Source organism: Eremomyces bilateralis, assembly GCF_010015585.1.
Source record: "Eremomyces bilateralis CBS 781.70 unplaced genomic scaffold P152scaffold_40, whole genome shotgun sequence".
In the NCBI taxonomy this organism is placed as follows: Eukaryota; Fungi; Ascomycota; class Dothideomycetes; order Eremomycetales; family Eremomycetaceae; genus Eremomyces; species Eremomyces bilateralis.
The window spans coordinates 99786-126405 of NW_022985106.1; the positions used below are offsets into that span (position 1 = coordinate 99786).

General features: G+C 52.8%; 12 protein-coding genes across 12 annotated transcripts; 3 read left to right on the top strand and 9 right to left on the bottom strand.

Annotated features, from left to right (window-relative positions):
- Positions 1–1580: 1580 nt before the first annotated feature.
- Positions 1581–1863, top strand: P152DRAFT_477528 (uncharacterized protein; the record flags this gene model as incomplete). The annotated part of the gene is made up of 2 exons (XM_033681591.1): positions 1581–1700; positions 1786–1863. 2 exons carry the CDS (start codon positions 1581–1583, stop codon positions 1861–1863), a joined length of 198 nt encoding a protein of 65 aa, XP_033529845.1.
- A 232-nt stretch (positions 1864–2095) lies between these two features.
- Positions 2096–3100, top strand: P152DRAFT_253719 (uncharacterized protein). Its single transcript, XM_033674723.1, has 3 exons — positions 2096–2146; positions 2201–2337; positions 2394–3100. The coding sequence occupies exons 2-3, from the start codon at positions 2269–2271 to the stop codon at positions 3081–3083; spliced, it is 759 nt and encodes a 252-aa protein (XP_033529846.1). The 5' UTR covers positions 2096–2146; positions 2201–2268; the 3' UTR covers positions 3084–3100.
- A 16-nt stretch (positions 3101–3116) lies between these two features.
- On the bottom strand, positions 3117–5745 carry P152DRAFT_405912 (uncharacterized protein; the record flags this gene model as incomplete). The annotated part of the gene is made up of 2 exons (XM_033676840.1): positions 3117–3484; positions 3609–5745. The coding sequence occupies 2 exons, from the start codon at positions 5743–5745 to the stop codon at positions 3117–3119; spliced, it is 2505 nt and encodes an 834-aa protein (XP_033529847.1).
- A 522-nt stretch (positions 5746–6267) lies between these two features.
- On the bottom strand, positions 6268–7699 carry P152DRAFT_462792 (uncharacterized protein). Its single transcript, XM_033680414.1, has 2 exons — positions 7546–7699; positions 6268–7491 (listed from the first exon to the last, which is right to left on the bottom strand). The coding sequence occupies exon 2, from the start codon at positions 7327–7329 to the stop codon at positions 6355–6357; it is 975 nt and encodes a 324-aa protein (XP_033529848.1). The 5' UTR covers positions 7330–7491; positions 7546–7699; the 3' UTR covers positions 6268–6354.
- A 941-nt stretch (positions 7700–8640) lies between these two features.
- On the bottom strand, positions 8641–9906 carry P152DRAFT_453079 (endoxylanase; the record flags this gene model as incomplete). The annotated part of the gene is made up of 5 exons (XM_033678337.1): positions 8641–9025; positions 9086–9231; positions 9285–9519; positions 9591–9765; positions 9822–9906. The coding sequence occupies 5 exons, from the start codon at positions 9904–9906 to the stop codon at positions 8641–8643; spliced, it is 1026 nt and encodes a 341-aa protein (XP_033529849.1).
- A 548-nt stretch (positions 9907–10454) lies between these two features.
- On the bottom strand, positions 10455–13162 carry P152DRAFT_405906 (histidine biosynthesis trifunctional protein; the record flags this gene model as incomplete). The annotated part of the gene is made up of 3 exons (XM_033676839.1): positions 10455–10645; positions 10701–12257; positions 12304–13162. 3 exons carry the CDS (start codon positions 13160–13162, stop codon positions 10455–10457), a joined length of 2607 nt encoding a protein of 868 aa, XP_033529850.1.
- A 556-nt stretch (positions 13163–13718) lies between these two features.
- P152DRAFT_462794 (MFS general substrate transporter) lies at positions 13719–15798 on the bottom strand. The gene is made up of 3 exons (XM_033680415.1): positions 15195–15798; positions 14933–15142; positions 13719–14882 (listed from the first exon to the last, which is right to left on the bottom strand). Exons 1-3 carry the CDS (start codon positions 15505–15507, stop codon positions 13921–13923), a joined length of 1485 nt encoding a protein of 494 aa, XP_033529851.1. The 5' UTR covers positions 15508–15798; the 3' UTR covers positions 13719–13920.
- P152DRAFT_253797 (UPF0029-domain-containing protein) lies at positions 15789–17233 on the top strand. The gene has a single exon (XM_033674725.1). The coding sequence runs from the start codon at positions 16177–16179 to the stop codon at positions 17026–17028; it is 852 nt and encodes a 283-aa protein (XP_033529852.1). The 5' UTR covers positions 15789–16176; the 3' UTR covers positions 17029–17233.
- On the bottom strand, positions 17234–18358 carry P152DRAFT_253796 (uncharacterized protein). Its single transcript, XM_033674724.1, has one exon. The coding sequence runs from the start codon at positions 18043–18045 to the stop codon at positions 17440–17442; it is 606 nt and encodes a 201-aa protein (XP_033529853.1). The 5' UTR covers positions 18046–18358; the 3' UTR covers positions 17234–17439.
- Positions 18359–18373: 15 nt separating this feature from the next.
- On the bottom strand, positions 18374–20799 carry P152DRAFT_425358 (acetyl-CoA synthetase-like protein). The gene is made up of 3 exons (XM_033677232.1): positions 19723–20799; positions 18748–19671; positions 18374–18688 (listed from the first exon to the last, which is right to left on the bottom strand). The coding sequence occupies exons 1-3, from the start codon at positions 20494–20496 to the stop codon at positions 18521–18523; spliced, it is 1866 nt and encodes a 621-aa protein (XP_033529854.1). The 5' UTR covers positions 20497–20799; the 3' UTR covers positions 18374–18520.
- A 934-nt stretch (positions 20800–21733) lies between these two features.
- On the bottom strand, positions 21734–23468 carry P152DRAFT_405943 (uncharacterized protein; the record flags this gene model as incomplete). Its single annotated transcript, XM_033676843.1, has 3 exons — positions 21734–22376; positions 22403–22974; positions 23022–23468. The coding sequence occupies 3 exons, from the start codon at positions 23466–23468 to the stop codon at positions 21734–21736; spliced, it is 1662 nt and encodes a 553-aa protein (XP_033529855.1).
- A 1448-nt stretch (positions 23469–24916) lies between these two features.
- P152DRAFT_384175 (uncharacterized protein) lies at positions 24917–25943 on the bottom strand (the record flags this gene model as incomplete). Its single annotated transcript, XM_033675796.1, has 2 exons — positions 24917–25729; positions 25794–25943. Coding segments are annotated over 2 exons (963 nt in total), but the record flags the coding sequence as incomplete, so codon positions are not given.
- Between the last annotated feature and the right edge of the window lie 677 nt (positions 25944–26620).

Sequence of the window (26620 nt, forward strand, 5' to 3'; positions counted from 1 at the left end):
CCATTTAATCATTTCTGCGGGCCACGGCGCCGTCGAGGCGGACGTGTCCCTTCATGTTTTTCGAAAATCGGAGCGATGAATACCGATATGGATGGGTTCGAACGAACGGGCAGGCGCCCACGGTTGAGGAACGGGTGCTTACGACACGAAATCTACTACGGGGTGGAGGCACTGCGTTGGTTCTTCTTGCCGACGGGGTTGATTTGACTCCCGTCTTTCATCTCCTTGCTTCAAGAAAAAAGGGGGCGCATGGGACTCCGATTGTTTCCCTCGGATACGTTCCTCATTACCTACCTGTTCGCACTATTCGTCTGTTTACGGCCTGGATGGATCGGAACCCAGAGCGACCTCTTATTTCTCCTTTCCCTATTGGCGACGGGGTCGGTGCATCGAATCGTGTGCTTCCCATATCCATTTCCAGACTCGGGAACCGAGCCTTTCTTGTTTCTCGAGTATTTTTGTATCCCCCCTTCACTGGAATCCTCCCGTCCCCCTTTCCCCCGTTTCCGATCGTGTGTGCTATTTTTCCACCATCTCTGACGGAGTTAGATCTAAAGCTACGTTTCTCATGGGTCATATATTTAGCTCGTTCCTTAGGCTACTCGATGCCGGGTTCCAATGCTATGGATTGCGCGTATTCAGATGCTGGGGTTCGTTATGCTTGGTGATATCGTGAGATACGATGCTCGGACTCCTGTCTGGTGGCGGCGGATACATACATCTATTCAATTGAGGCAGACAGTCCCACGGCGGTTCCTAAAATCCAACCCTCGTCCACCGCTTGGTGTTCCAAGACGATCTCCCCCAGCGATCAAGGACCATCCCATGGCAGTACTATCTAAAGCTACCGAAATTAAACTCCTCCCAACCTGAACAAATGATAGTTCATACAAAAACGATACTCAGAATCGTCACCCGGTCCGTGTGCGATGCGTCGCTTCTGGGCGGTGCATCCAGCATAATGCGCGGCCCGTCGATGGGTGAACCTCAGCTGTAGCCACCGTTGAGTACGTGACTGCATCGAGCTTAGCTTCTGCACCCTTGTTTGAGGATGGGAAGGCGGCTGGAGTGTCCATTTGCAATAAACATAATCGGTGTCTGTGGAGGTGTTGAGATATTGTTTTCATAGTTAGTGTTGTTGGTTCCTGTAAGACTGTTGTTCAAGTCTATACTCGCGTATACTCCTAATATCATACCGCACTGCTGGTAGTACCTGGTCAGGGAGTGCTGACTTTGGTGCTTATGTGATGAATAAGTCATCTCAGCCCTGTAGTCATCATATCTACTGCTAGTGGGTCCTGAAAGACGCGCAGAGAGTGCATCAGTGGTCCTCGGCGATAGATGCTCTTGATCATGGAGATGACATGTCTCATTTGTATGGGTTTGGCTCACTCATGCGCTGCTCCGGTCTTCAGGATAGGTCACAGTACAAGAACGGCGAAGCACAAGCGATACGTAGTACCCAGATTACATTGACGGCATGAGTGTAAACGTCCCGTCTCCAGTGCTACCTCAACGCCTCCATCAAGTTCAATGCCTACGAGAAACGTCAGAACTGAGACATCATGATATGTACCAAGATGGGAGAAAGCGAGGATTTCAACTGCGCCGCCGCCCGCCACCACCCACGCCGCCTTTTTCCGCTGGCGCAACTTGCATCTCATCGCCAGCTGGTGCCGAAACTGGCGGACCCGCGGAGGGTACTGCGCCTCATTCCATGTACGCCCAGGTGCCCAGGTATTCAGAGTTTGTGACGGCTCCGCGACAATATTAAGCTTACCTTAGGGACGGGAGCTATTCTTGGGTGCCGCCATATCGTTCATTGTAGGCGTAGCGTCTCTCACCCCGCCCGCCACCTGGTAGTTGGTAGGGTGCACATGCGAATCGACACACGAGCTCGGTGAGGAGCGCGATGCTACACTTTGGGCATCCCTGGGTTCGGTGAGATTGACGGCATGACACGCTGGAACACTCATCTTCGCAGGACCGAGGGTTAAAGGTTGACCCGTTCGATTGGAGGCGCGCTGAAAATCGTGGCGTTTGGGCGGCGTTCAGGGGAATGGATCTGACCGAATTTTGGTGAGAGTGCACGATAGGGGTGGTGGATGGAGGAGAGCATCGCCTCAGCAGGATGTGTATAAGTAAGGTCGGTGGAGCGTCATGTTTTGGTAGATCAACTCCAAGAATAAGTGCTTTATAGAAAGTCCTATTGTATACCGCTCGTAATTGAACTCTATTCCCGTCTATTCAGACAATCCTATCATAACAATGGCTCCCGCTACTTGGGCTGATCGTCCTGTACCTCTCCTTCCCACGCCGCAGTACTTGACCAAAAAAGTACACAACCATGAAATGAGCCGCAACCATGTTGAACATGCTAACTCCATCATTAGTCCGATGACTACACCGTCCAAGCCTCCGTCATGGCCACGATCCACAACGCCTTCATCCGTTGCTTCAACACCATCTACCTCCAAGCTCTCCACGTCCAGCCTACCGATTACCCAACGTTCGTTGGCTACGCCGAGGCGTGGGTCATCGGCCTGGCGTCCCACCACAACGGCGAAGAAGAACACTTCTTCCCCGAGCTCCGCAAGCGGACCGGCGACGACCAGCTCATGACGGAGAACGAAGAACAACACCACCGCTTCCACGGCGGCATGGAGCGCTACCGCGCGTATCTGGCCGAAGTGAAGCGGTCGCGCGGCTGCCGGGACTTCGACGGCCGGAAGCTCATCGGCATCATGGATTCGTTCAAGGACGCGCTGATGGAGCATCTGGCCGACGAGATCCCGACGATCCAGGCGCTGGAGAAGTACGCGGGCAAGCTCGACTTGAACCAACTGATGGAGGAGACGGCCGAGCATTCCATGGGGTCCATGCCGAAGCTGAGCGTGATCCCCGCCGTGTTCTTGAACCACGATGTCACGTATGAGGGAGGACTCATGGCGGACTTCGGCAAGTTCCCCGCCGTCATGGAGTTCACCCTCCGCCGAATTTTCCCCTTATGGAACTATGAATGGTGGAAATTCGCTTCGTGCGACAAGACTGGTCACCCCAAGGGACTCCACTGTGTGGGATAGGGTTGGCACAGCGTCGAACTTATTGGGATTCGTCTATTCGGCGTTGATTGGCGCCTCTGACATCTCTTCGACATCATCATAATTCCCCGGATCATAAGGCGCGGCTTCTTCGTCTTTGTTTTCCTCAACTTTCTCAGCGTATGGAGGGGGAGACAACTCATCCCCACCTTCGACCCACACCTTGTTCAATTCCTGCTCGATTTCTTGTCTCCGACGTTTCATTTCCTCAACGCGGCTGATGCGTTCCTTGAGTTCCAGGAGTTCCTTCTCCACGGTTGATTTCTCGGCTAACGTGCCGATGCGATGGAAGTCCCATTCGTCGCCGTTGTCTCCAATACCTAGGGTCAGGGTAAAAGTATGGTAACGCTTGAGCGAGGCGCGTGTGGAAATGGTAATCAAAGCTGCGTGGCATCGGATGTTAGTTTGTATATAAAATCACTTGGGCAAATACAGGATAGAATGTATAGCGGATGACATGTTTATCAACCAGGGAGACAATGGAGAGTGGCCACTTACTGATTCCACGGGCTTTAGCCCGCTCGTACAACAAGCCCTCCACATCGCTGCTCACTGCGCTGGTGCCTTCATCGATGACAGCATACCGAGGCTCATGGTAGAATAACCGCGCGATCCCCATTCTCTGCTTCTCCCCGCCACTCAGTACGTCCTTCCAATCCTTGCGAGTGTCCCATCCGCCTTCACGGTCCGGAAGATATCCGAGTTTCGCATCTTCGAGAATTTGGTTCAGCTCGGAATCCCGGACGCCCGCATCTTTCATATCGACCTCCGTATGAGGATAGATCACCTGGTCGCGGAGCGTGCCGGTACTGAGATACGCTCGCTGAGGAATGAACATGATGCCATCGGTCCCAACCGTTCGCGGCCGGCTGACCAGTCCACGATACACAGGCCAGAGGCCTGCAACAATTCGGGATACGGCGCTCTTTCCGACGCCATTCGGTCCGGTGATGAGTAGGTGTTCGCCTGAATGGACGATGAACGACAAGCTCTCGATAAGCTCGTCCCCGCCCAGTGGAAATAGGCCGGGTGCAACAACAGGTACATTCTCCAGTCTGACGCCATCGAACCCTTTGTGGGTTGTGCCTTGGGCGTCTGACAGCGAGAAGGGCTCTGGTCGGGTGCCCGACGGAGGGAAATAGGCCTCGGCATGTACTCGATGTAAGGTACTGATCAAGGTGTAGACTCGCGACGTGTACCCTGCCAGCTCCGAGAGGTCCTTAATGGAATACATCATCCGACCACCGGCATCGGCAAGGGATAACATGAGACGCTTGTTGGTGACGAAGTCCTTCATCCGACCGCGTTCACGACCCTTCCGCTCCGTCGACTGGACCATCTCGGAGGCCCCGCCGAGTCCGCCCCATGATGGCAAAAAGACAGGGAGAGAGGTGACTACGAACCCAAAAGCGGACCAGGAGTATTTGAGAACAAAGTCCTCAAGCATATTGTACTGGATCTTGAGGTTATAGATTCCCTCCATCCAGTTCTTCAACTCTTTGAACCCTTTGTCAAGGAACGCCTTTTCCATCTTTTCTCCTCCGTAGAACGCGACTTCTTCAGCATTGGCAATCAACCTGGAATGGAGGAAGCGGAAATCTCCCTCTTTGCGTCCTTCTACGGCCTTCAATTTCCCGAATGGCGGCGAGAGCTTCCGCAGAACCGTCGCGGTTATGAAGTAGTTGGCGATGATGCCCGACATGGCGAGCGGGCCGAGTGCGAGGTATAACTGGTAGTTGAAGACAACCAAGTCAACCAGCGGCTTGCCGAGTGACGAGTAAAGCGATGCGGCTGAAGCGCAGAACAAAGTTAGATCCTGTGTGATGTATTGATCAGCACCATGACCGATGCCTCCGTCCAAATTGTGCAGCTTGTAGTAGTTGAGGTTCTCATGCAGATACAAGTCATGAATGTATCTCGTCAACCGCGTCCGGAACGCAATTGACACTTTCGATTTCATGAACTTAATCATGGCGTTGGTATACGAGGCAAGACTGCCAATCCCGCACCACTTAATGATTCCCCACATGAAACCCCTTCCATTCCTGGCGACCAGGTCACGGACAATCTCGCCATCCAGCCGAGCAATAAGAAGGGACAGATATGTCCGTAGCATCAGGAAGACACCATGACTGAGGAGCAGGCCAGCTTCCTTGCTCTTCCATCTGGGTATCATGATATTCAACAAACTCAAGAACTGGTGCAAGAACGCCAGGTTCAGCCCCGGCTTTGTCTGCGGCGGCGGGACCTGCGGAGTATAGCTGTCGCTCAGCTTCGCCGCTTTCGGAGGCTGAAGGAATAGTCGACGATGGGCATCGAAGGTCGTCTCCTTGGTCGCGTGGATCGTCACCTTCGCCGTGGTATGCTTGTACGGAACATATATGGTTCGCGAGCCATCTTTTCCTTTCACGCCGGAATTGCGCCGAAATAACATCCTGCCCGTCTCGTCTTCGACGTGCCGGCTTCGCCAGATGTTATATGTTCCATATCCGGAGGATACAATGGAGACGAGGAGGGCGACGGTTGCGAGCAGGCGCGTTGTTCGGGAGGTGCCGTATACCCGGGCTTTCAGTCTATCTGTATATTTCTTGAATAAGACCATCAGTGGGTCGCCTGATGAGCGTAAACTGGATTGAGCCGCCATGACGGCGCTCGGATGTGTAGATTGATATGCTCGAGAGCCTCGGAGTCGGTGTTGACGTAACTCGAATGATGAATGGTGATGCTCCAAGGAGGCTCGAACTAAGGACAGTACAATATTAAAGACACATGATGGTGAATACGCTGGTCCTCATCGCTAAATTAGCTATTCATACAATATGGAGAGGTGGAGGAGATGGGTGGAGCAATAATGGGGGAGAAGTCCGTGGCAGCAGCATGAGATGGCATTGATGTTGTCACAAGCGGCCAAGTTTCCTGCCGTAATAAGTAATGTAACCTTAAGCATGTGACAGTAAACTCCGATGTTCACGTGCCACCCCTAGTTCCGGCTTCATCCAGCAGTAATGTATGCTTTGACATCATTGAATTATTGGATACCTAGGTATAGTTGGCAATAATTTGTAGAGATCATGTTTCGGGCGAATACTCGTGGTTGGTGCTGCACCGCTTTGGGAAAATTATGGTTGCGATTTGAAACGCGAAGCTGTCAGGTTCGATGGTTGGTCGACAACATTTACACCTGCATGCACATAATTCAGATGGAGGTTAAGGTGCTACATGTACTTTAACAATAGGACATTGTACATGTAGATTAGCGGTAGTCACTAACATCTTTCATGCTCTCATCACTCGCCAGCGCAGCGTCCGCATCCGCAGCTGTATCCCCACTCGCCTCACCTCCCTCCTTCGCCTGTGTCTCTCCCTGCTCCCCCTGCCCTTCTTGCGCGGGTCTAGTCCGTCTACCCACCGCAGCCTCAATATCCAGCCCCTCCCTACCATCCTGCGGCCCCGTATCCTGCATCCCCACCTCCTCCGGGCCGCGCGCATGCGGCTGCTCTTCCGGGGACGCCGAGTCTCTCTCCCTATTCTCCTCCGCTTCCGCAACGATTGCGCCCCCCGCACGCACATACGCGGCGTTCGACGGGACCACGCCCGCCTCCTGCTCTTGTCTCAGCAGCTCTCCCTGCGTCACTCCACCCGCCGCACGCAGCTCGTGTTCCGTGCCTGTCCCTGTTCCCCCATTCGTCTGCCCTCCATTGCCGGTCGTCAACACCCCATTCACCACTGAGACTGTCTCGATCCTCCCGGCCCCGTTCGGCCCGTCCACGATCTCCGTGCTCTCGGACTTCAGTTCGGTGTTCTGCGACCCCGAGTGCGATGACGAGCCGCTGGGGCTTTCGTCGGCATTCAGCCACGGAATCGGGGTCAGGAGCGCGCCGCCAAGGCTTTCGTCGCTCCCCAAGGCCGCGGCGGAACTCGTCGAATTCGTCGTGCCGTTTAGGAGTGTGCCGCTGGAGTTGGGGAGGCTGGCTTGTGGCAGCGGGAAGACCGTGGTGTTGCTCGACACGCAGACCACGCGCTCGAGCGCTCGCAGGTAAGAAGGGAGGTATCGGTAGTGCGCACGCGGCTTGAGGAGCAGCTCCGCGAGTCGTTGGATGGTGTGAGGGGGGTATTTCCAGAATGCCGTGGTTAGGGTTCGGCGGATGGAGAAGTAGAGGTTGTGGAGTTCGGAAGGGAGGATCGTGAGGTCGGTGGTAGCCTGGCTGGAGAGGTCGGGAGCGGCCATCGATGCGCGAGGTCGGGGGGGAGGGGCATTCTCTTTGTCGGCGGCTTGGGAATTCTGGAACGAATCCTGCGGTGACGATGATTCGTCGTTGGCGTCTGTGGTAGCTGCTGGTCGGATTTCGACTGGTATGTGAGCAGGCGTTGGGAATTCGTTGTAGACGATCTTCTTTGGTGTTAGTGGCGATACCACCGCTATCGTAGTGTAGGATAGGCATACATGCTCAAGTCGTGAGAGGACTTCTTGAAGAATGACGGTCCATTTCTCCCTGTAGTGCCGAGTCAGATATTACACCCTCGTCATCAGGAAGGTTGGGACTAGTACGGGTCTATTGAGCCGTCGGAGGCAGCTCGCTCCAGCTGGTATTGAACTGTCCACGGTTCAGCCACGGTATCTATGGCTGGGGGTCGCATGCTTGAACGAACCTGCGGTCATTTGGGATTCTAGATATGAAGAACACTCGTCAATCCCGCTGGAAAGGATGTCGATGATCGGTTTAGAAGTGGATGGGCGGGTGGGATGAAAGTTGAGGTGGCTCCGGATTTGGCGCTGCCTAGTGGGTCGGTACAATTCAGCCCTACGATTCCTTATAATTAGTTATTTAAAAGGGTAACTATTAAGGTAGTCACAAATTGTTATTTCCCGTCCATGGAATTTCTTGCTTGGAGATTCAAAACGTCCTGGCTTTGTGAAATATATTACTACCACTACTGAGACGATATGTGTACTACTACGTTATTATAGGTACCGACGGTACTGAATGGAGGACCTGCGATGGCTTCACACTTATCTCAGTTGGCACGGTAGGATGGGGTTTCAACACTCCACACAGCATTGATGCGGAATACAGACACAGCCTACGAGTATATCACAGTCCTGTTGGCTTCTCTTGACGTCAAACTCTTTACAGCTGGTCATGACTACCGCTACCCAGGTGTGAGAATCAATTCCGATGAGACGCGACTCGACTTGACGAACGCGACCAACGCTCAAGAGAAGGGACAACACGCCAGGCACCGATTGACATGGACAGCTTAATCGAGGTCGCAGGGGGCGGGAACGGTCCTGTTTCCACAGCTCGTCGTCGGATTGCTTTTCATTACTCCGCGACATCCACAGTGACGTTTCTCGAGCTCTGCTTATAGCCCGTGGACCCATGGTACATGTGAGAAATCAAGGAACAAGACGCCAAAGGCGGTTCTTCAGCTCGCTCGCAGCACGCAGACAGGAAGAGTCAGAGTTCGATTGACTACGAGAAGTGTGGCTATGTAGTGACTTTTTCGCAGTTCGCCCCTGCAAGAAGGAAACACTCGACTAACTTGCATTAAGAACAGCAGTGTACGCCTGCTTCTTATTGCCGCTGGCGTCAAACAGCAGCGGAGTGGAGCTGGCTCTCCAACTATCCGCATCTGTCACTCCCCAGATCGTCACGCCTACACAGTTGCTGATATCTAGACATGCTTTGGTGACCGTGGCGAAATCACTCGGGGCGGCGCCTGCAATGTCGACTTCCGTAAGGGCACATTCCGGAGCAGCGGCGCAGAGAGCTTTTAAGGCCGCGGGTATCGTCTTGGCCGTATTCCACTCCGCGGATACGTGGCCTTGCGAGCCGATCCCGTCTATCGGAATGCCTTGAGAGCGCCACTTCGTCACCTTCTCAATCAAACCTTTGGTCTTTGCGTAATTGGGGTCGTCGAGGCTGAGAATCTGTTAGCAATCCGCAAATCTAGGCCGAATCGTAAGTGGAATCTCGTCTTACTTGTAGTCATTGATGTATAGCTTCGCTGCAGGATCGGCCTTCTTGGCCGCTTCAAAGGCGATGCGAATATAATCCTCTCCCAAAACCTTATAAAACACCGAATCACGCATGCTGCCGTCCTCGTTGAAAGCTTCATTCACCACGTCCTTCTCTACTGTTAGTCCCAACAAATCCGTTTAAGTGCCCAATCCATACATACCCAAACGAAGATTTTGCCTTTGAAATGTCCAATCACCTGAGTAATATGCTTCTCCATGACCTGCGTAAGTGTGGCCTTGTCGTTGATTTGTTCTACCCAAGCTGGATGCTGAGAGTGCCAAACGGTCGTGTGACCGCGCACCTTCTGTCCGTTTGATGTGGCGAAGTTCATCAACTGGTCAGCATTGCCGAACGTGAAGTGGTCGCGTTGCGGTTCCGTAGCATCCCATTTCATGCTGGGTTCATGATCAGTACCGACAGCTTCCGTCAACGATGGCCCTATGCCTTGGATCTTATGGTCTCTTACCTGTTCTCCGGGGTGAGTTGTGTGAACTCCTTCGCGATGATACCAGCCTTTTTCGCATTCGATATCGTCCCAGGGTCTGCCGCAACCCCGAAGTACTTGTTCTTCGCCGCCCATCTTGCCGCGATCGTCCCAGGAGCGGCTTGTGCGGCCCGGACGATCGGGTTCGGTACAGTTACTGTAGGCACTCAGCTTTCTGCTTGTCTAGACCTCGACCGCAAATGAAGGGTTCACCATTGCATGCTGGAGCTGCTTGGGCTGGCCAACTTGCAAGAATGCCAGTTGCCACCAGCAGGTTCGCCAGGTCGATCCAGTTCATCGTGTCCAAGAATTTTATCGGCTAAGGATATTAAAAAGAGCTGGGATAGGCAAAGAGGAGACCGTTGAAGCGAGGAGTTGCGGCGACTTTACTCTTTATATTACACGCCATCGAAGGTGGCCAGGAAGGCATTCTCGACATTAGCCCTAAAATAGCCCTAAATTTGGTACTCGGACAAGCTTCAACATAAACGAAACCGGAAGTAATTGGTTGGCAGAAGAATGATAGAGTTGTTTCCTGGGAAAGACGAGATGCGATGTTGCTGATATATTGAACTAGGCATGTGACGTGTCAAGACAGGGATGCAATTATTTCTCTGGCCGGATAAGTCAAATTCGGTTCCCAGCAGAGATGCGGAGCTAGGTGGAGCTTGTTTATCCTACGCCGAAATATCGGGAATCCTGAATGCTTAACTAGTGAAGCATACAAATGGCATCCATGGACGAGGCAAGGGTTGGTGAACAGACCATACGTTTCATCCAGTTCGGTAGGTGTACGGATACGACACACGCTACCGATCGATCGCTGAATTGCCGGGTTCAAATAGTCTAACCAGTAATAGAAGCGAGTCTGATGCTGACTGCTCGTCGATGCGCCTCGAGTTCTTCGACGCGAGCAAGTTCCATGACCGCTGGACCCACTGCGCGAAGGCCATCCAGCGTGAGGTTCGCGCTTGTGATGTGCTTCACATAAGAACCAAGATTGACTCCCGAATATTGCTTGGCATAGCCATAAGTCGCTTAAATGATTGTAAGCTGGAAAATCCCAAGTAAATAGACTGGGAGACAACTTACGCAATGAATGGTTGACACCGGCGGAATAGTCTCCCACACTCTCCGGAGTCCAAGGGCCAATGAACACGCTTCCAGCATTTTGAACATGCTGAACCACTGCTTCAGCATCTTTTACTTGCAAGATGAGATGCTCGGGTGCATATGCATTGCTGTAACGTATGGCTTCCTGGATGTCGTTGACAATGAGCGTAACGGAGTGGTCGATCGCTTTCCTCACAATATCAACCCGCGGCAGCGCATTGGCTTGATTGTGAAGTTCATCATCAATCGCGAGTAGTTGCGCGTCGGTGAGGTCGACTGCAATCAACACCACTTGCGAGTCCGCGCCGTGTTCTGCTTGGCTGAGAAGGTCGGAGGCAACAAATGCCGGATTCGCAGTCGCATCAGCGATAACGAGGACTTCACTAGGGCCCGCAGGCATATCAATACTGACTCCAGCGGAGGTATCGTTAGAAACAATCATCTTCGCGGCAGTGACGAACTGGTTGCCGGGACCGAGAATCTTGTCCACTTTGCTCACACTCTCAGTACCGTACGCCATGGCGGCCACGGCCTGTGCGCCACCGGCGAGCACAATCGATTCTGCACCGACTTTGTGGGCGACGTAGACGATCTCCGGTGTGATGGATCCGTCTGCTCGTGGCGGAGATGCAAGGACGATCTTTTGGCATCCTGCAACCATTGCCGGGACGCCGAGCATAAGGGCGGTGGACGGTAGGACCGCAGTTCCTCCAGGAACATACAAACCCACTCGTTCAATCGGGCGAGAGAAGCGACTGCATATTACTCCCGGCATGGTCTCGACGACGAGTGGCTTCTCCTCTTGCTGCGCTGCGTGGAACCGACGAATGTTTTCGAATGAAATGTCAATAGCGTCAATCGTTTGCTGTGGCAGCTGCATTAATGCTGGCGGAAATGGAGCATTGAGCACGGGAGATGTGAGCGACGTCGCCTTCTCGAACTTGTGGGTGTACTCCAGGACCGCTTTGTCGCCTCCCTCTCTGATGGCTTTGATAATCGGATTAACGATTCCAAAAATGGCTTCGGAACTCCGTTGTGATGGCCGCTTAAGCGCTTCAAGGATTGTTTCTTCCTTCTCTTGCGATGTCTGATATCGTCTCATTTGAATTTTGCCCGTAGATGAGACAACTGGTGTCTGTACCTCCGGCACTGCTTTGGACTGCTTTGCCTCCTCTTTCTTCATTTGCTGCTCCGCCCATGGTCCTTTAGCGTCCCCCTTCCTCCTCTTAACTTTAACGCTCTTCGCGTCCAAGTTCCGTTCCACCATCTCCAGTGACACATCAGATGCAATGCACTTTGTCATTGCAAAATACAACAGATCTGCAGCCTCAAAAGAGACTTCTTCCTTGGTCTTTGCTTCGCACAGCTCATTGGCCTCTTCCATGATCTTTGCGTGCAGCAGTTTCGTGTCATTGAACAGCCTTGCTGTATATGAGCCTTCGGGCGCGTTCTGTCGGCGATCCAACAATGTCTTCTGGAGCTTGGAGAGACCATAGTATCGACCGAAACAGGTAGCGGTACCCAAGTGGCAGAAGCCTGCAAAGTTCAGTGACGAGTCCACAATCACGGAGGGCAGTCCTACCATTCCCTTTCTGACGGACTACGAAACAGATGCAATCCTTATCGCAATCAAACTTGACGTGAACCAATTCCTGAACATCTCCGCTACTCTCGCCCTTGTACCAAAGGCCTCGCTTCCGGCTCTGATACACTCCTCTTCCGGTCCTAATGCTCTCCGCGACACTCTCTTCACTGCTGTAGACAAGTCCAAGAGCGATTCCCCTTTCATCTGTAACCATGGTGGTAAACAGACCATCTGGTCTGTCGCTCGTAGCACCTGACAGGAGCAGTTTCACCGCGTCAACCAATCCCGGATTGGTTTGAGGTTCCAGCGTTAGATCCGTGGATTTTGCAATTGCGATGCCGCCCAGAATTGACAACCGTGAAAGACGGTCGAAATCGGGATGTTCCAAGGAGAAGTAAACCGGCGGCCGGTCCGAGCTATACTCTTTCAACCACGCCTCTAATAGTTGCACATCCTGGACGTGCCAGAAACAAACCCCGACGGAGGTACCCGCTATTGAGTCAATTATCTCATCCTTCGTGTGTGCTTGATGCACGATAACAACGGTCACACGGTCAAGGTCAATGTTTGGCGTCCGCTCTAGCTGGACCAACTGCTTCTGGCTGACGAAAACCCCCGCAGCGCCGGCATCGAGCAACGACACAATATCTTCCACCGATTCGAGAGCAGTGACATCGAAATAATTTTCGAGCCGGCCAAATGACCTCTGGAGATGAGAGAAGGCGGCATCTAGAGTCGACTCGGACAGTGGGATAAAGACGGACCCAAAGTACGACAGTGCAGCCGATGGGATCCCTTGGGGAGACAGGACACCTTCGGAGGACAAATCGACGTGCAAAATCAGTGAAGAAGCCATGGTCAATGAGGAATTGTCACGGTGGTGTCAATTGGGCTTATCTTGAGAGAATGATATTGCAAGAGTCATCGGATTGATACTTGAAAGTTTTCCCACCTCAGCGCCCCCACCGAAGTCGCACTTGCAAACAAAGGAAGTTTGCTGGGGTGTGACGCCACGACCACAAAGGCAGGCAGGGGGTCTGGGATACTTGGTGCCTTTGTGCCTTGGCGCCTAATGAGATCCTTTGCTTCACGCTTCACGCTTCTACTTCGTGCTTCTGCTTCTGCTTCACTTCAGCTTCTGCTTCGTGCTTCAGCTTCAGCTTCAGCTTCTCAACAGCAATCAACTCCTCCATTCTGTTCAACTTAGCCACCTTCTCCTATCCCTTTCAATAGTGAAACGAGCAAAAGGTATGGCACTAATATGTATATATGTATAGCAAATGCTGGGTGCTAGGGGGTGTGTGATGCATGTCTGTAGTAGTTCGCGATAGACAGTTGGAGATTACGATCGCGATGCGATACAAGTCACGGCTCAACTCATGAGCTCTGGATACGATGATAGGAATCCATTTCTCTCACTTTGGTGCCTTGCACATGGTTTGGTACGTGGGAATGCTTATTGCTCGGCCGAACTTACAGCCTTAAGGCCGTTGTTCTCCAGGAGGTGCTTTTCTTTGTGTCCATTGGCTTCATGATGTGTTTACAAAGACACCTATTCATTGCTTCCCAGTCTTTCCTGCCTTGTTTATTGTCCATCGTCATATTACTCTCGGCTCAAAACTTCGTGGTGAAGTTCCATCCGACCTTCTTTCCTTTGGCCATTACCATCAAGATTACCGATACAACGTAAACAGCTCCGGTGAATCCGACAACACCCCAGTATCCGCCATCGCAGGCCGAGATAAGAGCACCGGCAATCGGGACACCCGTTAGACTTGCGAGTGACACCACCGTGTAGCAAGTCGCATAATACCGTCCGTACTCTTCTGTGCGACACAGCTGACCAACGCAAACGGGCGTTAAAGAAATATTGGATCCCGATGCAAACCCGAATAGGAACCCATATATAATCACGATGGCCTTCAGCCCTGAGACCGAAATCTCCATCCCTTGCTCCCCGGAGTCCGGCGGTGCAAGAAGGCTGGCAGGGAGCCAGAGTGCAATTGTCGTCAGGGCACAGAGCGCCAGGGTGATGATCATTGCATTAAAGCGACCGATCTTGTCAGCGAAGACTCCTGGCAGCCATCGTCCAAGAACCGAACCAGCATTTAAGATGGCAATAAGATCGTATCCAGAGCCTTCCGACAGTGCTCCACTTGACATTGCAAAAGACGTCAGATACGTGACGGGAATGAACAAGCCCCACTCCATGCAAAAGACGGCCGCAGTAACCAAAGCGAAAGAAGGATCGCGGAAGATCTTGAAGTCAGGCCAGACCGACTGGTTGGGGTCCGGTGGAAGTCGGGATCGGATGAAAATATTCGAAATGATGCATAGGACGAGGTAGATCAGGGCCACACACCGTGTGGCCCAAGCAAACCCAACCTTGGGGATCAGAGACTGCAGCATCAGCGGAAAGATGATGCCGCCAATCGCCCCTCCAGTCGCTGCGAGACCGGTTGCGCCGCCACGCTTTTCACAGAAGAAGTGGGAGATGGCTGAGATTGCGGGCGTGAAGACTAAGGACGTACCAATGCCGCCCATCACACCGAAGACGAGAACAAATTGGTAGTATTCTGAAGAAACCGTCAGTGGCTGCCCCAATCCAGGACAAAGGAACACGCACCAGCACAGAAACTGAGAAGGACCACCGCCGCCAATAGCATGATGCTACCTCCCAGGATCAAAAGCCGTGGGCCATGAGCATCAAAAATCGGACCGATCTGGATCCCGCAGAAGAACGCAAGGAAGAAGGCAATGGAGAAGATCCAACCCAGGGTGCTCTCATCGTAGCCTTGGAGTTGATGTTCGGCAAAATATGCTTGGAATATACCGGCTGAGGATTGTTAGCCATCACCATACCGGAGGATGGACGGCCTATCGCTTACCAGTGTTCAAAATACCAAAGGCTGCCATCATCCCAGCGAATGCTCCGAAGACCACCAGCCAACCTTGCAGTCCGCCCTCCGGATAGTCGACATCTTCACGAAATGTCGATCCAGGTGCGTAGGACTCGATCCTGGATGGGACAGGCTGAAGCTCGGAGAGTCCATCGTGATTATCTGTATGGATGCATTTCTCCGGATCACCAACGGGACAGGTTTCAGGATCGCTGCCCTCAGTCCGTGTGGTCCTAATGGTGATCTCCGAGTCCTGGGTGTAATGTAGTCCTGGCTTGCTGCCTTTGTCGTCTTCTTTCATGTGATATGGATGTTCAATTGAAGGGTATGAGCTATATTGATTGTTGACAATAAGTATATAAATGCTCTACATAGAATGATTTCGTCAATAAAGATATTATGAGAAGTCTAGTTAAATGGAGGCACTGAGGTGGCGTTGAGGGGTTGAGCTGGTTCAGAGTTTTTTTAGTAGTTGCGGGGGACCCTGATGGGCCTGAGTCATGAATTCCGTTGTATGGGAAATCGGAGGACAGAGGCGACCTTCTGCTGGAGCTGGATGTGGAAATTCGATCCCCTCCACTAACTAAAGACAGAAATCTGGGACCGTTGACCCCGCCAGCTCTTCTCCTCCTTTACCAGTAAGTGTTGCTGATGACAGCATAATATGTCAAATGCACGATATCGGCCGATTCCTCCAGAGGAAGGTCAAACACAACGTCGACCAATTCGAACTTCGCGACACTTTTCATTTCGGAACGCCACGCTAAGACCGTGTTGAATGCAGATCCTGACCCCCTTGGTCAAACCGGTCAAGTCGACGGACAAGTTATTATCAAATTCATCAAGCGGAAAATACTCGTGGACGACAATTCAACAATGATTTCATGCATGTGGCCCTTTACGACGATCTAGATTCTAGAACTTATCCATCACCCAACTACTCTAAGTCGTCTCGCAAGCTCGATTGACGATGGACGACTTAGCCACGGTCAATGCCGCTCTAGCCGACGAGCTGATCTCAGTGAATTCTATATATGGCGATACGACTCTAGACCTGGCCGGAATTCCAAAAGATGGAAGCGACATAGTCTGCGTTCTTCGATTGCCCTCACATGCCGACACGGCTCTGCGGCTCTCCTTCCCTCTGGCATATCCGGATTTGCCGCCTGAGATCGTCGGCACCGAAACATTCGGTGGCCCACGCGGGGAAGGCAAACGACTCGTCGAACTCGCGCAAGATGTGTTAGCGAACGTCCATAGGCCCAGTGAGGTCTGTATCTTCGATTTCCTGGAAGACCTTAGCACGCTGCTGGAATCGGAGGGGGTTCTTCATGATCAAGTCGAACCGGAGCAGAATGATCACGCAGAGGAACTTGCGGGAAGCGAGCAGAGGCAGCAATTGGCCGCACAACTCCTTGGGGAAGAACCTCCCTGGTCCATCTCGGAGCCCATCGCCAGCAAACGGAGCGTCTTTGTTGCTCGTGCGGCACCAGTCCAATCCGTGGAAGAGGCAAGTCGCTTCATCATGCACTTGAAAGATACCAACAAGAAAGTCGCCTCTGCAACGCACAACATTACGGCGTGGCGGATCAAGCGAGACAACATCGTTTATCAAGACTATGATGACGATGGTGAGGATGCGGCTGGTGGACGACTACTGCATTTGTTGCAGTTGACCGATTCTTGGAACGTTGTCGTCATCGTCACAAGATGGTATGGCGGAATCCACCTGGGACCGGACAGATTCCGCCTAATCGGAGCTGTTGCAAGAGACGCGCTAGTGGTCGGAGGGTTTGTCAAGGAGAAGAAGAAAGCTGGATGAGATATTCCTGGAAACAATAGGTTGGGGGCCTATCTGATGACACGTGTAGAAGGTGGTGGATTAAGGACTCCGAGGGAATCAGCTTCCACAGGTTCTGAGCTTACTCTGGATCCATTCATGTCCAGCTTCTCTCGGACGCCGTTAAATAAGATGGCAAGCCGAATGATGCCGGTCGATGCCCAGATGCTCCATTGGCCAACAGACAAGATCCCTTCCACCGAAATGGTATCGATGTCTGCCGTGTCGACGTGAGGCGCCAGTCTCCAGAAATATATCTCAGCAGAGACGACAATGAGGACCGCAACTGCTGGTACGGCAAGAATCAGGAGCTTTATGAACAACCGAATTCCACACTTGGCTCCTATCGCCCTATTCGTAATGGGTGTAATGTCGATTCCTTCGTATATGGTTTCAATATCGCTTGACCTCTTCGACTTTGCCGCCTCGATCCGGTAGCATCGCCGCAAGAAGAGCTAGGCTAGCAAAAACCAATCCAGAAATACCAACGTGGTTCCGGAACTTCTTGAAGTCGAGGCCGAACACGCTCGCATACTCTAACGGCATCCACCCGCATACTGTATATGCGACCGTCTCGGCATGCTCAGAAGATGCAGAAACTTTTTCAAAAACCACAAATGCCGTCACAGTCCCGGTGCCGACAAGAACACCCCATATCCTTATCAGCGCTCGTGCCCGACTCGCACCAACCCGCTTCGGCACCAGGAGACTCCACACAGCGACCACAGACGACAGCGCCATCATTTCCACGACCGCTAAAGCATCGAGAGGCATTGGATTCGGGTTCCCTTGCTTTGTATCGGCCAAGGAACTCTTCAATTCTATAAAAGAGTGGATCGCAGTAACCACTGTCCGTGTGGTGAACGTCACGAGCGCTGATCGGAAGAGCCAGCCCGGTGGGAGAGGGAGAAGCAGGAGGAGGACGAGGCAATATGTATGCAGACGAGGTAGAAAGGCGTACGGCGATGATAGTGACAAGGCACACACTTGGATAGACATTCCGCCACTATCGTGCCGTATTTGCTGGTTACAAGACCCTATCGGTTACCATAACTGTCTGCACGGACTTCTAAGAATGCATTTCTTCGCCCTCAAAGTTAGCAGAATTGTTTCATTATATACGAATTAAAGTATTCTAAATCGTTATCTTCCCCGGGAAAGGATCGCAAGAACAAGCTCCGTTCCTTGGGCGCAGTAATTTCGCTTGAAAACGGGGCATAGTTCTCTCCTTTCCAGGAATCAAGCCTTCAGTTCTGCGATGCATTTGGTGGTGGCGGAGTCTGTCCAACCCACTCCAGTAGTCACGAGAATGCGTTCAAGTAATTCAGCCCTAGATGCGATGGAACTGGGCCAAGAAATATTTCTATTCGTTTATTGAAGACCAAATCCAATGCTTTCTATATCACAAAAAACGGTAGCATCACATTTCCCTGGGCCTGCATACACTGAACGGCACTGAGTACACAATGGTTGACTATAGCTTCGACGTCACTCGTCCTTCCTCATCCAATTCCTCGATCTTGGCGAATTTGTAATAGAAGTCCAGGCTCTCTGGGTTGAGGAGCGTTCCTGAGGGTTTAATGATTTTCCCTGATACGATCTGCTTCACTGGCAGCTCAACCTTCTTCAGATTGACCGTGGTCTGTTGCAGGATGTCAGTAAACGTGTCGTCAGAAGCAGGTAAAACGGCGAAGGTCTTACAGGTATTTCGCGCGTCTCAAAGACGTATTTCGGCACATGCCGCTTGCTCAATTCTTTCCCGATCCGGTCCTTGACGTCCTTCACGAGAAGCTGATTGAACTTCTTCCCCGGATGCATCAGCAGGAACAGAAGGACGCTCTCGTCGTCATCCTCCGGCCGTCGTTGCCCCACGCAGATGCTGTCTGCGATCTGATCCGTGAAGAAGTTCTCGATGACGCTGTAGATCTCCGCGGATCCGAACCGGACGCCGGAGGGATTGAGCACGCCGTCCGCGCGGCCGAGGAAGAAGATTTGCTTCGTGATCGGGTGGATCATGATGAAGTCACCGTGCGTCCAGACGTCGTTGAAGCGCTTGAAGTAGGAGCTAAAGTATTTCTCACCCTTGTCGTCGCCCCAGAAGTATACCGGCATGTTGGGGAAGGGTCTGGTGGCCACCAGCTCGCCTGGGACACCGTCTTCGAGCTCGCTCCCTGGGGTACCGTCGTTGCCTTCGATGGTCTGATCGTAGGCGGCGATGGCGGTGCCGACGCTGGGGCCAACGCAACCTCCAACATATATCGGCGTGAGCGGGTTTTCCATCGAAAAGCACCCGGCCAAATCCGTGCCTCCGGAGATGTTGGCTAGCTGGGCATGGGGCGGGAAACCGGTATCGTAGAACCACTCGAAGAGTGCATCCGACAGAACCATCCCGGTCGAGGTGACGGTCCGAAGTCTAGACAGGTCTGCAATGTCGCGCGGCGCAAGATTGTTCTTCTGGAATTCGTGCATGTAGCGCGGAGATATTCCGAGGTTCGTGACTTTCAGGAAGCTGACTAGGCGGATGAAGGTTTTCAGGTCCGGCTGGAAGGGCGAGCCGTCATAGAGAATGGCGTGACCGCCATAGAGCAGGGATAAGATGGAGGACATATACATGATCCATCCGGTCTGGGGAACGTTAGCACTCACGAGCTCGAAGTGGACAATATGGGCACTCACCGTAGTATATTGCAACTGAACCATGTCTGGCCCGAGGTCTCGATGAAGTTTACCTTCCTTCATGGAGTTGAGGAGGATGCCACCAGTGGAGTGCACGATACACTTCGGGACTCCCGTAGTCCCACTGGAATAGACCACAAGGAAGGGATCCCTAAACTCCACTCTTTCAAAGGTTAACTTCGTGTTTCCACCAGCCGACTTCAAAAAGTTCGCCAACGTTTCCGACCGCGAAATGGCACTGATATCCACTGCTCTCTCAAATCTCGGCTGGATGATCGCACCCCAGAACTCCTCGACGTTGCTCATCCCGTCCAGGATCTCCTTGATCTTGGGACGCAGATCGGTCGTCTTCCCATTGTATACAGCGATATCATCAATGAAGACAAATCGAGGCTTGATCTGCAACAGGCGGTCCAAGACTCCCTTGGTACCCATGTCCGTGCTTGAGGACGAGAATAATCCACCTAGACTCGTGGTTGCTAGGAAGACACATAGTGTGTCGAAACTATTGCTCGCGACCACGGCCACTCGATCACCTTTCTTCACGCCCCGTGCCCTCAACGCGTTGGCGAACAGCGCCACTCTGGAGCGAAGTTGCGCCCAGGTATACGCTCGAATCTCCGTCCCTCCTTCTCTAACTTCGGTGGTAGCAACCTTATCCGACTCCTTGCCCCTCGTCGACGTTGCAGTCGGGGTCCCGTGGACTGGAGAGAAGAGAACGTTCTCGGCAAAGTTGAGGCGGACCCCCTCGAACCAGCGGGGAATGCTGTCCATTCGCGCAGACGGGTCGACTGGTGTCGTGTAGCTGCCTTCATGGATGATCGGGTGAGTGGTCCAGACATCATCCCAGAATGAGAGCTGGGTGATCGAGTACTGGTAGAGGTCCTGGAAGGTCTGGTGGACAACGTCAATGATCCTTTCGCAATACTAGGGCACATGTTCCATGGAACCCTCTCAAAGGTGTTGGATAGGATCATTTGGCGTACCTGAAGATTCGTCCCTCTGGTGCGGTTCGTTTGTTGCATGAACCTCCACATGTTCGTGTCCTTGGGATTCTTGTGCTCCCACAGCTTTCGCGGGGCCGTCAGGGTTGGTGCCGCCATCTTTACTCCGGATCTTGTTGATTCTGATAGAGTCTATATTGAATAGGGAAGTCTATGGACTGTAGCAAGCTGAGAAATGAGGAATGACACGGACGAGAGTAGGTCGGACTTCTGTCAGACTTTGCAAATGTAGGACTCAAGAAAAGAAATAGTACTTCTTTAACTAGGTAGTTATTGGAATCATGCACCTCCACCCCCGCAATAACGGTTCCTACCCTGTAGCGCCTCGTTCGGTTGATTGACCATCCCGCATCTGTACTTGGCCGAGGGGAATGAGGCAGTGGAGCCAACGATGATAGCCGGAGAACGTTTGTTGGTGGCGGAGAACTTGATTCCTATCTACAAGCTTTTTGCACTGCCGTCGGACATCAGCTAGAGACATCAACACGTCCGAATTGCCATATTTTTGCATGGTTCTCTTGCACTGTGTTGCTGTCCGGCTTCGGAAAGATACATCCTGTCTTATCCCCCAGGTTTCGGAGAATGCGGGGAGGAGAACTGGAGAAGTGGGACGCAAATCTCGCGCGAACTCTCCCGAGATATGGCGCCTTAGCACATATCCGCTCTACCATAACGCTTCCGAGCTAATTATTAGCTGGATGAGATTCGGGAAGCTTCCCACCTGAATGCATTTCTCCCGAAGCATGGCGCAAAACTGCAATTAAGGTGAATCATAGAACCAGCATTTTGAACAAGATGAGAAGTTGAGTCATTCAATTGAGTATACTTGTACAAAACGCTCCAAAATCATTACCAGTGAGTTCTATGTACGAGCCGGAATACGATTTCTCCGGAGACGAGTCCAAACGCCGTGGTATCACCATCAGAAAATCCAGGCACCGTGACAACCCTTATCGCGGAGAGGTTCACATGGCAATGTAACCCTCCTCCACGGCCTCCGCTCGCTTTTAGAACTCTCCTCCTCCGCCTCCCAAGGCGGCTGCTCCCCAAACACCTACAAGCCCCCAAAATCCTGCCCGCCATCCCCTCCAAAGGCCAGACATACCTTGGCCCTTGGACTTCTTCGGCTCTCTTAGCGGCTTTCCCGGTGGACCTTTCTTGGCGACGCTGGGCGACGCCACCTTGATCCTCACCCCTTCTTCCCGGGCGATATACCACATTGTTCCCAGCACGCCTCGGTACGGGCCTGGCGTAATGATGAGGTCGAGCTTCTCTTCCTTCGACGGGCGACCGCTTTGTTCTTTTCGGAAGGACTTGTATCGATCATCGGAAGCCGGCGATCGGAGCAGAGACCAGTCCTTCAGGACATGGGCATGGCCGCGCCGAAGCACGGTTTCGAGCGGTAGACGGATGAACAACTCCGCAACTTGCGTGACGAACGTGGCGACTGAAAAGGACGTGGGAGAGAGGACGGGGTCGATGGATAATGTGCTTCGAAGCACCATGGGCGACGAGGCGGTAAGGAGCGGAGGGATGGCGGAGTGGAGAAATGTGATCGGTAGGATGGCCGTCGGGACAACGAATGTAGGAAGGGATGCTAACGAAGGGAGAAGGTTTCGCGGAGGGGATGTATGAGGTGTAAGGATGAGTCTAGGTTGCAATGTCAGTTTTGGAACGATACAAGGCCAATAAGTGGGTGTACTCGCCTGCTCCGAATGATATCGAGTGGACTGAGGATAACACCAGCGACGCCTGCAGCAGCGACGGCCACGCCTAGGCTCAGCCACGGATGTGCACTGTGCGCTATCCTGATACCGGCCTCACCGATGGCTCCTACACCGATCGCCGTCCCAGGGTCGGAGATGTTAAACAGTGCGCTGAGAAATGATCGTGTCCATGATTCAATCGTCTTGAGCAGAATATTGTAGACGAACGCGGTGTTTGTCGCTTTCCACAAGCCCCAGGCGCTCTCTTTCCCCCATAGCTGGGTCAACACTGGTATGAGAGCATCCGGACGACTCAGTTGAAGCCGCGAAGATTGCGATGGAGCCCGTGATCCACTGGTACCAGGGAATTGGGAACTCCTTGAGGGGGTGGACGGCTGAGAGGGTCGTCGTCCATGCATGTTTGAATTTGACCTCGAGTTGGCCATGTCGGGTCGAGAGTAGGCACGAGATGACTCCGGGGTAGTGGAGGTGAAGTAAGATGGCGAGTCATTGTCAGAATCATCGTCGTCGGAAGGAATAAACTGTACGGTCAGTATATCGACATAGGACAAGATAGGAGAGCTCATACATCTTGATATCGACCATTATAACTCGGGACATGTCGTGATCCGGGTGTTCCCATCCTCGCCATACTTTCTTCATCTGCACTTCCGGCCAGATGCACCTGTAGCACCGTCTTTGCGACCTCAAACGGTTGTGCCATTAGCACCGACGTGTAGTTCCATACTGCTTGGTCCATGAACCTCTTCGCCATCTCCGCCAGCGACGGGGAACCCTCCGGAAGGTAGTCGCCATAGTCGAGATCGGACAACAGACTGCGAGCTGTATTCAGTTTCCCCATCTTGCTAAACGGGCGACCGGACGCTGTTCCATTTGGACCATGCGATGCCGCATCAGGAGGAAGGCCTATGGATGGAGGGATATAGTACGGTCGATATGGGTTGGGGGTGTTTTGCGAAGTGCCGGGTCTCCGGAAGCTGGCGAAGGGAGGGTCATCGAGATCTGCCGACGCCATGGCAGCATAGTATCAGGTCATCAGCTGGGTTTATTGGAATGCAAGATGCAGTGAGGTGTAGACTGTAACATGGAGCATCGGGGACGTCACCATCGATAAAACAATTCCTGAATCGCGAGACTGTCCAACTAAACATGGGCGACCAATTAGCGCGTCATCGTAGACCTCTACGGCTGACGATAGCGACCAGCGTATAATTTGAACATACATCGATACATGTGGTGAAAGCAAGTGAATGTCTTCACCTCGACGCCTTCCTGGGGGAGACCTGCATTAACCAATTGAACTAAAAGAAATGTAGCGGGGAATTACATAGCTATCTTTACAATGGGAATATGCGAAAACAACAACAATCGAAGGTTGTGACTCTTCAAGGATGCTTCTATGTCATTGATATTGCGGTTTCTTCCACTCCGCTTACTCCTGACATGAACAATAATGCCGGTGCAGTCATTGCTTGGTTGCAGATATTGTCGAGTTGGAATACGAATTTCCTACAAACATGGGAGGGCGCTGACCTCCATTAAGTACGGATATAGTCTACCTGTGGATCATGACCCTTCCCTCTTTAGTACACACATTCGAATCGATTGAATCCTGGTCTGCCATGCTTGAATGCCCGCTGACCCATGAAGCCTCAGCGAAAAGCATCCCTGTCATCACCACCCTCTTCCCCTACCTCTCCCACCTCCGCGGCCACCCATCCCACCCCATCCCTGTGGTCCCTGCGGCCCACCTTGCCAGCTCGGAACCTGTGGGGGCTGCTGCTGCGTTCCTGGCCATGATGGCATCGGACCTGCGTATGGCATACCCATCGGCGGCGGAGGGGGGATCGAGAAACCTCCAGGCGCAATAGGAGGAGGCGGATGCGGAGGCCAATTCCCGGTGTAGCCCGCTGGGGGAGGGGGGATCTGCATTTGCATGCTGTTAGGTCCCATCGGCATTGGGAACGGCATGTTCGCGAACTGTAGGTTTGGCGGAGGGAACGGGCCGGACGAAAATGGTGGTTGGCCCTGAAATGATGCAGGAAATGGAGGTCCGGGAGCTGGTTGTGAGATGGGCGGAGAATATTGCAGAGGGGGCGGCCCTTGATTCCTTGGGCGATCGCGCCATTCTCTTGGTTCATTGCTAGCGTGAACTTGTGGTCTTAACTGCGATCGTGAGCGAGAACGGCGAGATTTATGCGGATACGGTGATCTTGAGCGCGATGAAGAGTATCGCCGTCTCCTCGCCGCTCGCGAGGACGACTTGGACCGTGAACGTCCGTTGCGCGTGCGATCCCGCGAGTGGTTCCGTGATCGGCTGCGAGAATGGCTGCGCTGGTCCCGTCGTTTAGGAGTGCGCGAGCTGCCTCGACTCGGTGTATAGGACCGCTGCCTCGGTCGGCTGCTCGAGCGACTTCTTTCTCGACCCCGCGCACTCCCCGAGGCAAGTTCCCTCGCTCGCCGCTTCATCTGCTCACAGAAAGAAGCAGACCAGCCATAGTACGTGTCCAGCGGCACTAGCTCGCCCGTGTCGGGGTCCTTCACCAGTGGCTGGCCCATCGCATCTACGTCTTGTACTTGCTCATCAGCATATGGCGAGCGGAAGATTCGATCAATGTCCTCCATGAAATCCTTGACCGTATTCACAAGACCTGAGTCTGCAGGACCCCGTGTAAGTTGGATCGGTTTCATGTGCGAAATATTGATCGGTCTCGGCGAATTCGGTCGTATATGCGGCATCATGTTTGCGGCAGGAAGATCGTAGTAAGGCGTGGAAGGGTCGCCATGAGTCGCGGGCAGATTATAGGGAACATCTTGATTATCCCCCCATCCTTTGACAGCGGCAGCGCGAGTCTGGCTCGTTGGTATTGGGAAGTCGGAGGTCTTCGCCGCAGTGGCACGTTCTCGTAATCTTGAAATCTCGCCTGATTCTAGAAGTTTTTGTCGCTCCCAAACGGCCAGCAAATCATCGAGCCTCCTCTCTAGCTTTGCGTGGCCTTTCGAGGAAGCCGACGTATGTGCAACCAGCTCCAACAGATGCGGTTGGATGCCATTCGAGAAGGACTTGTAGTTCGCCGATGTCGCCTCGTGGTATCGCAAATGATGCAACGCGTCGCTTAGAAGGTACAGTATATGGAGGCGCCTGCGCGCCGAGGAGGGGGCAGCCTTTGACCCTCCATCATCCAACGATGCGGACACCGCCGCAAGGTATTTCACAAGCGATGTGGTCTTGGAGCTGGAAGGCACGCAGTTACTGACGAGCCATTTCCGGCATTGCTATCGCATTGCGACGGTTTAGTGGATCCCGAAACAATCACTTCGATCGGGATAGAATTCAAACCTGAACGTTGGTCGGCGAGCACTCGAGGAGTACGGTGTTGAGGAGGGTGTGGAAACGCGATAGCTCGTCACGCGACACGGGGGTTGGATCGGGTCGTAGCAATCCTGCAGCGAAAGACGCCTTGGCTACTGAAAGACTAATCGAAGTCATAGTGTTGAAGCAGCATTATTGCCCCGTGTATTGGTGCGAGGTTGAGGAAAATAGGCCAGTGGTGCATAAAGGCAACCTTTCTGCCCCAAATCATCACGAGCGCAGCTAGCACGTGATCTCTCCCATCCTAGAGTATAGCATCACCCCCCGTAGGATTATTAATCAAGGTATTCCTAATCATGGGGAGGAAACACGGAAATAGTTGAATCGCTCAAAAACAGCATCTTCGCGACGAGTGCATACTTCCTAATTAGGAAATCAAATGATCCCCTTTTCTCATCTGATCGTCTGATCGTACAGTGATGTTTTGATCCTGATCTCGCGCCACATAACTACCTTGCTTACAGCATTCACTCTCCGCCTTCCGGAAATCCTCCGCATCCACGCCACCCAGCTATGAACTCCGTCCTAACAGTGCCGCCTGCGAAGAAAGCGGAATTGAGGATGACGATCCGACTGCCCGTCGGATATCCTACACTATGTCAACACCGCGCGATTGATTCAAATAATGTAAACAAACCTCTGCCGTGATATGCTGGTTCTCCCTCCTCTGCGCATCCTCCTTCCGGAACTTCATCGTCTCGCTCTCCGTGCGAGGGTTCAAATCCTGCAAGTCGAATGGAGCCTCAAACATGATCCCTCTAAGGCTTTTCACACGGGAGACTGCCACATAGGTC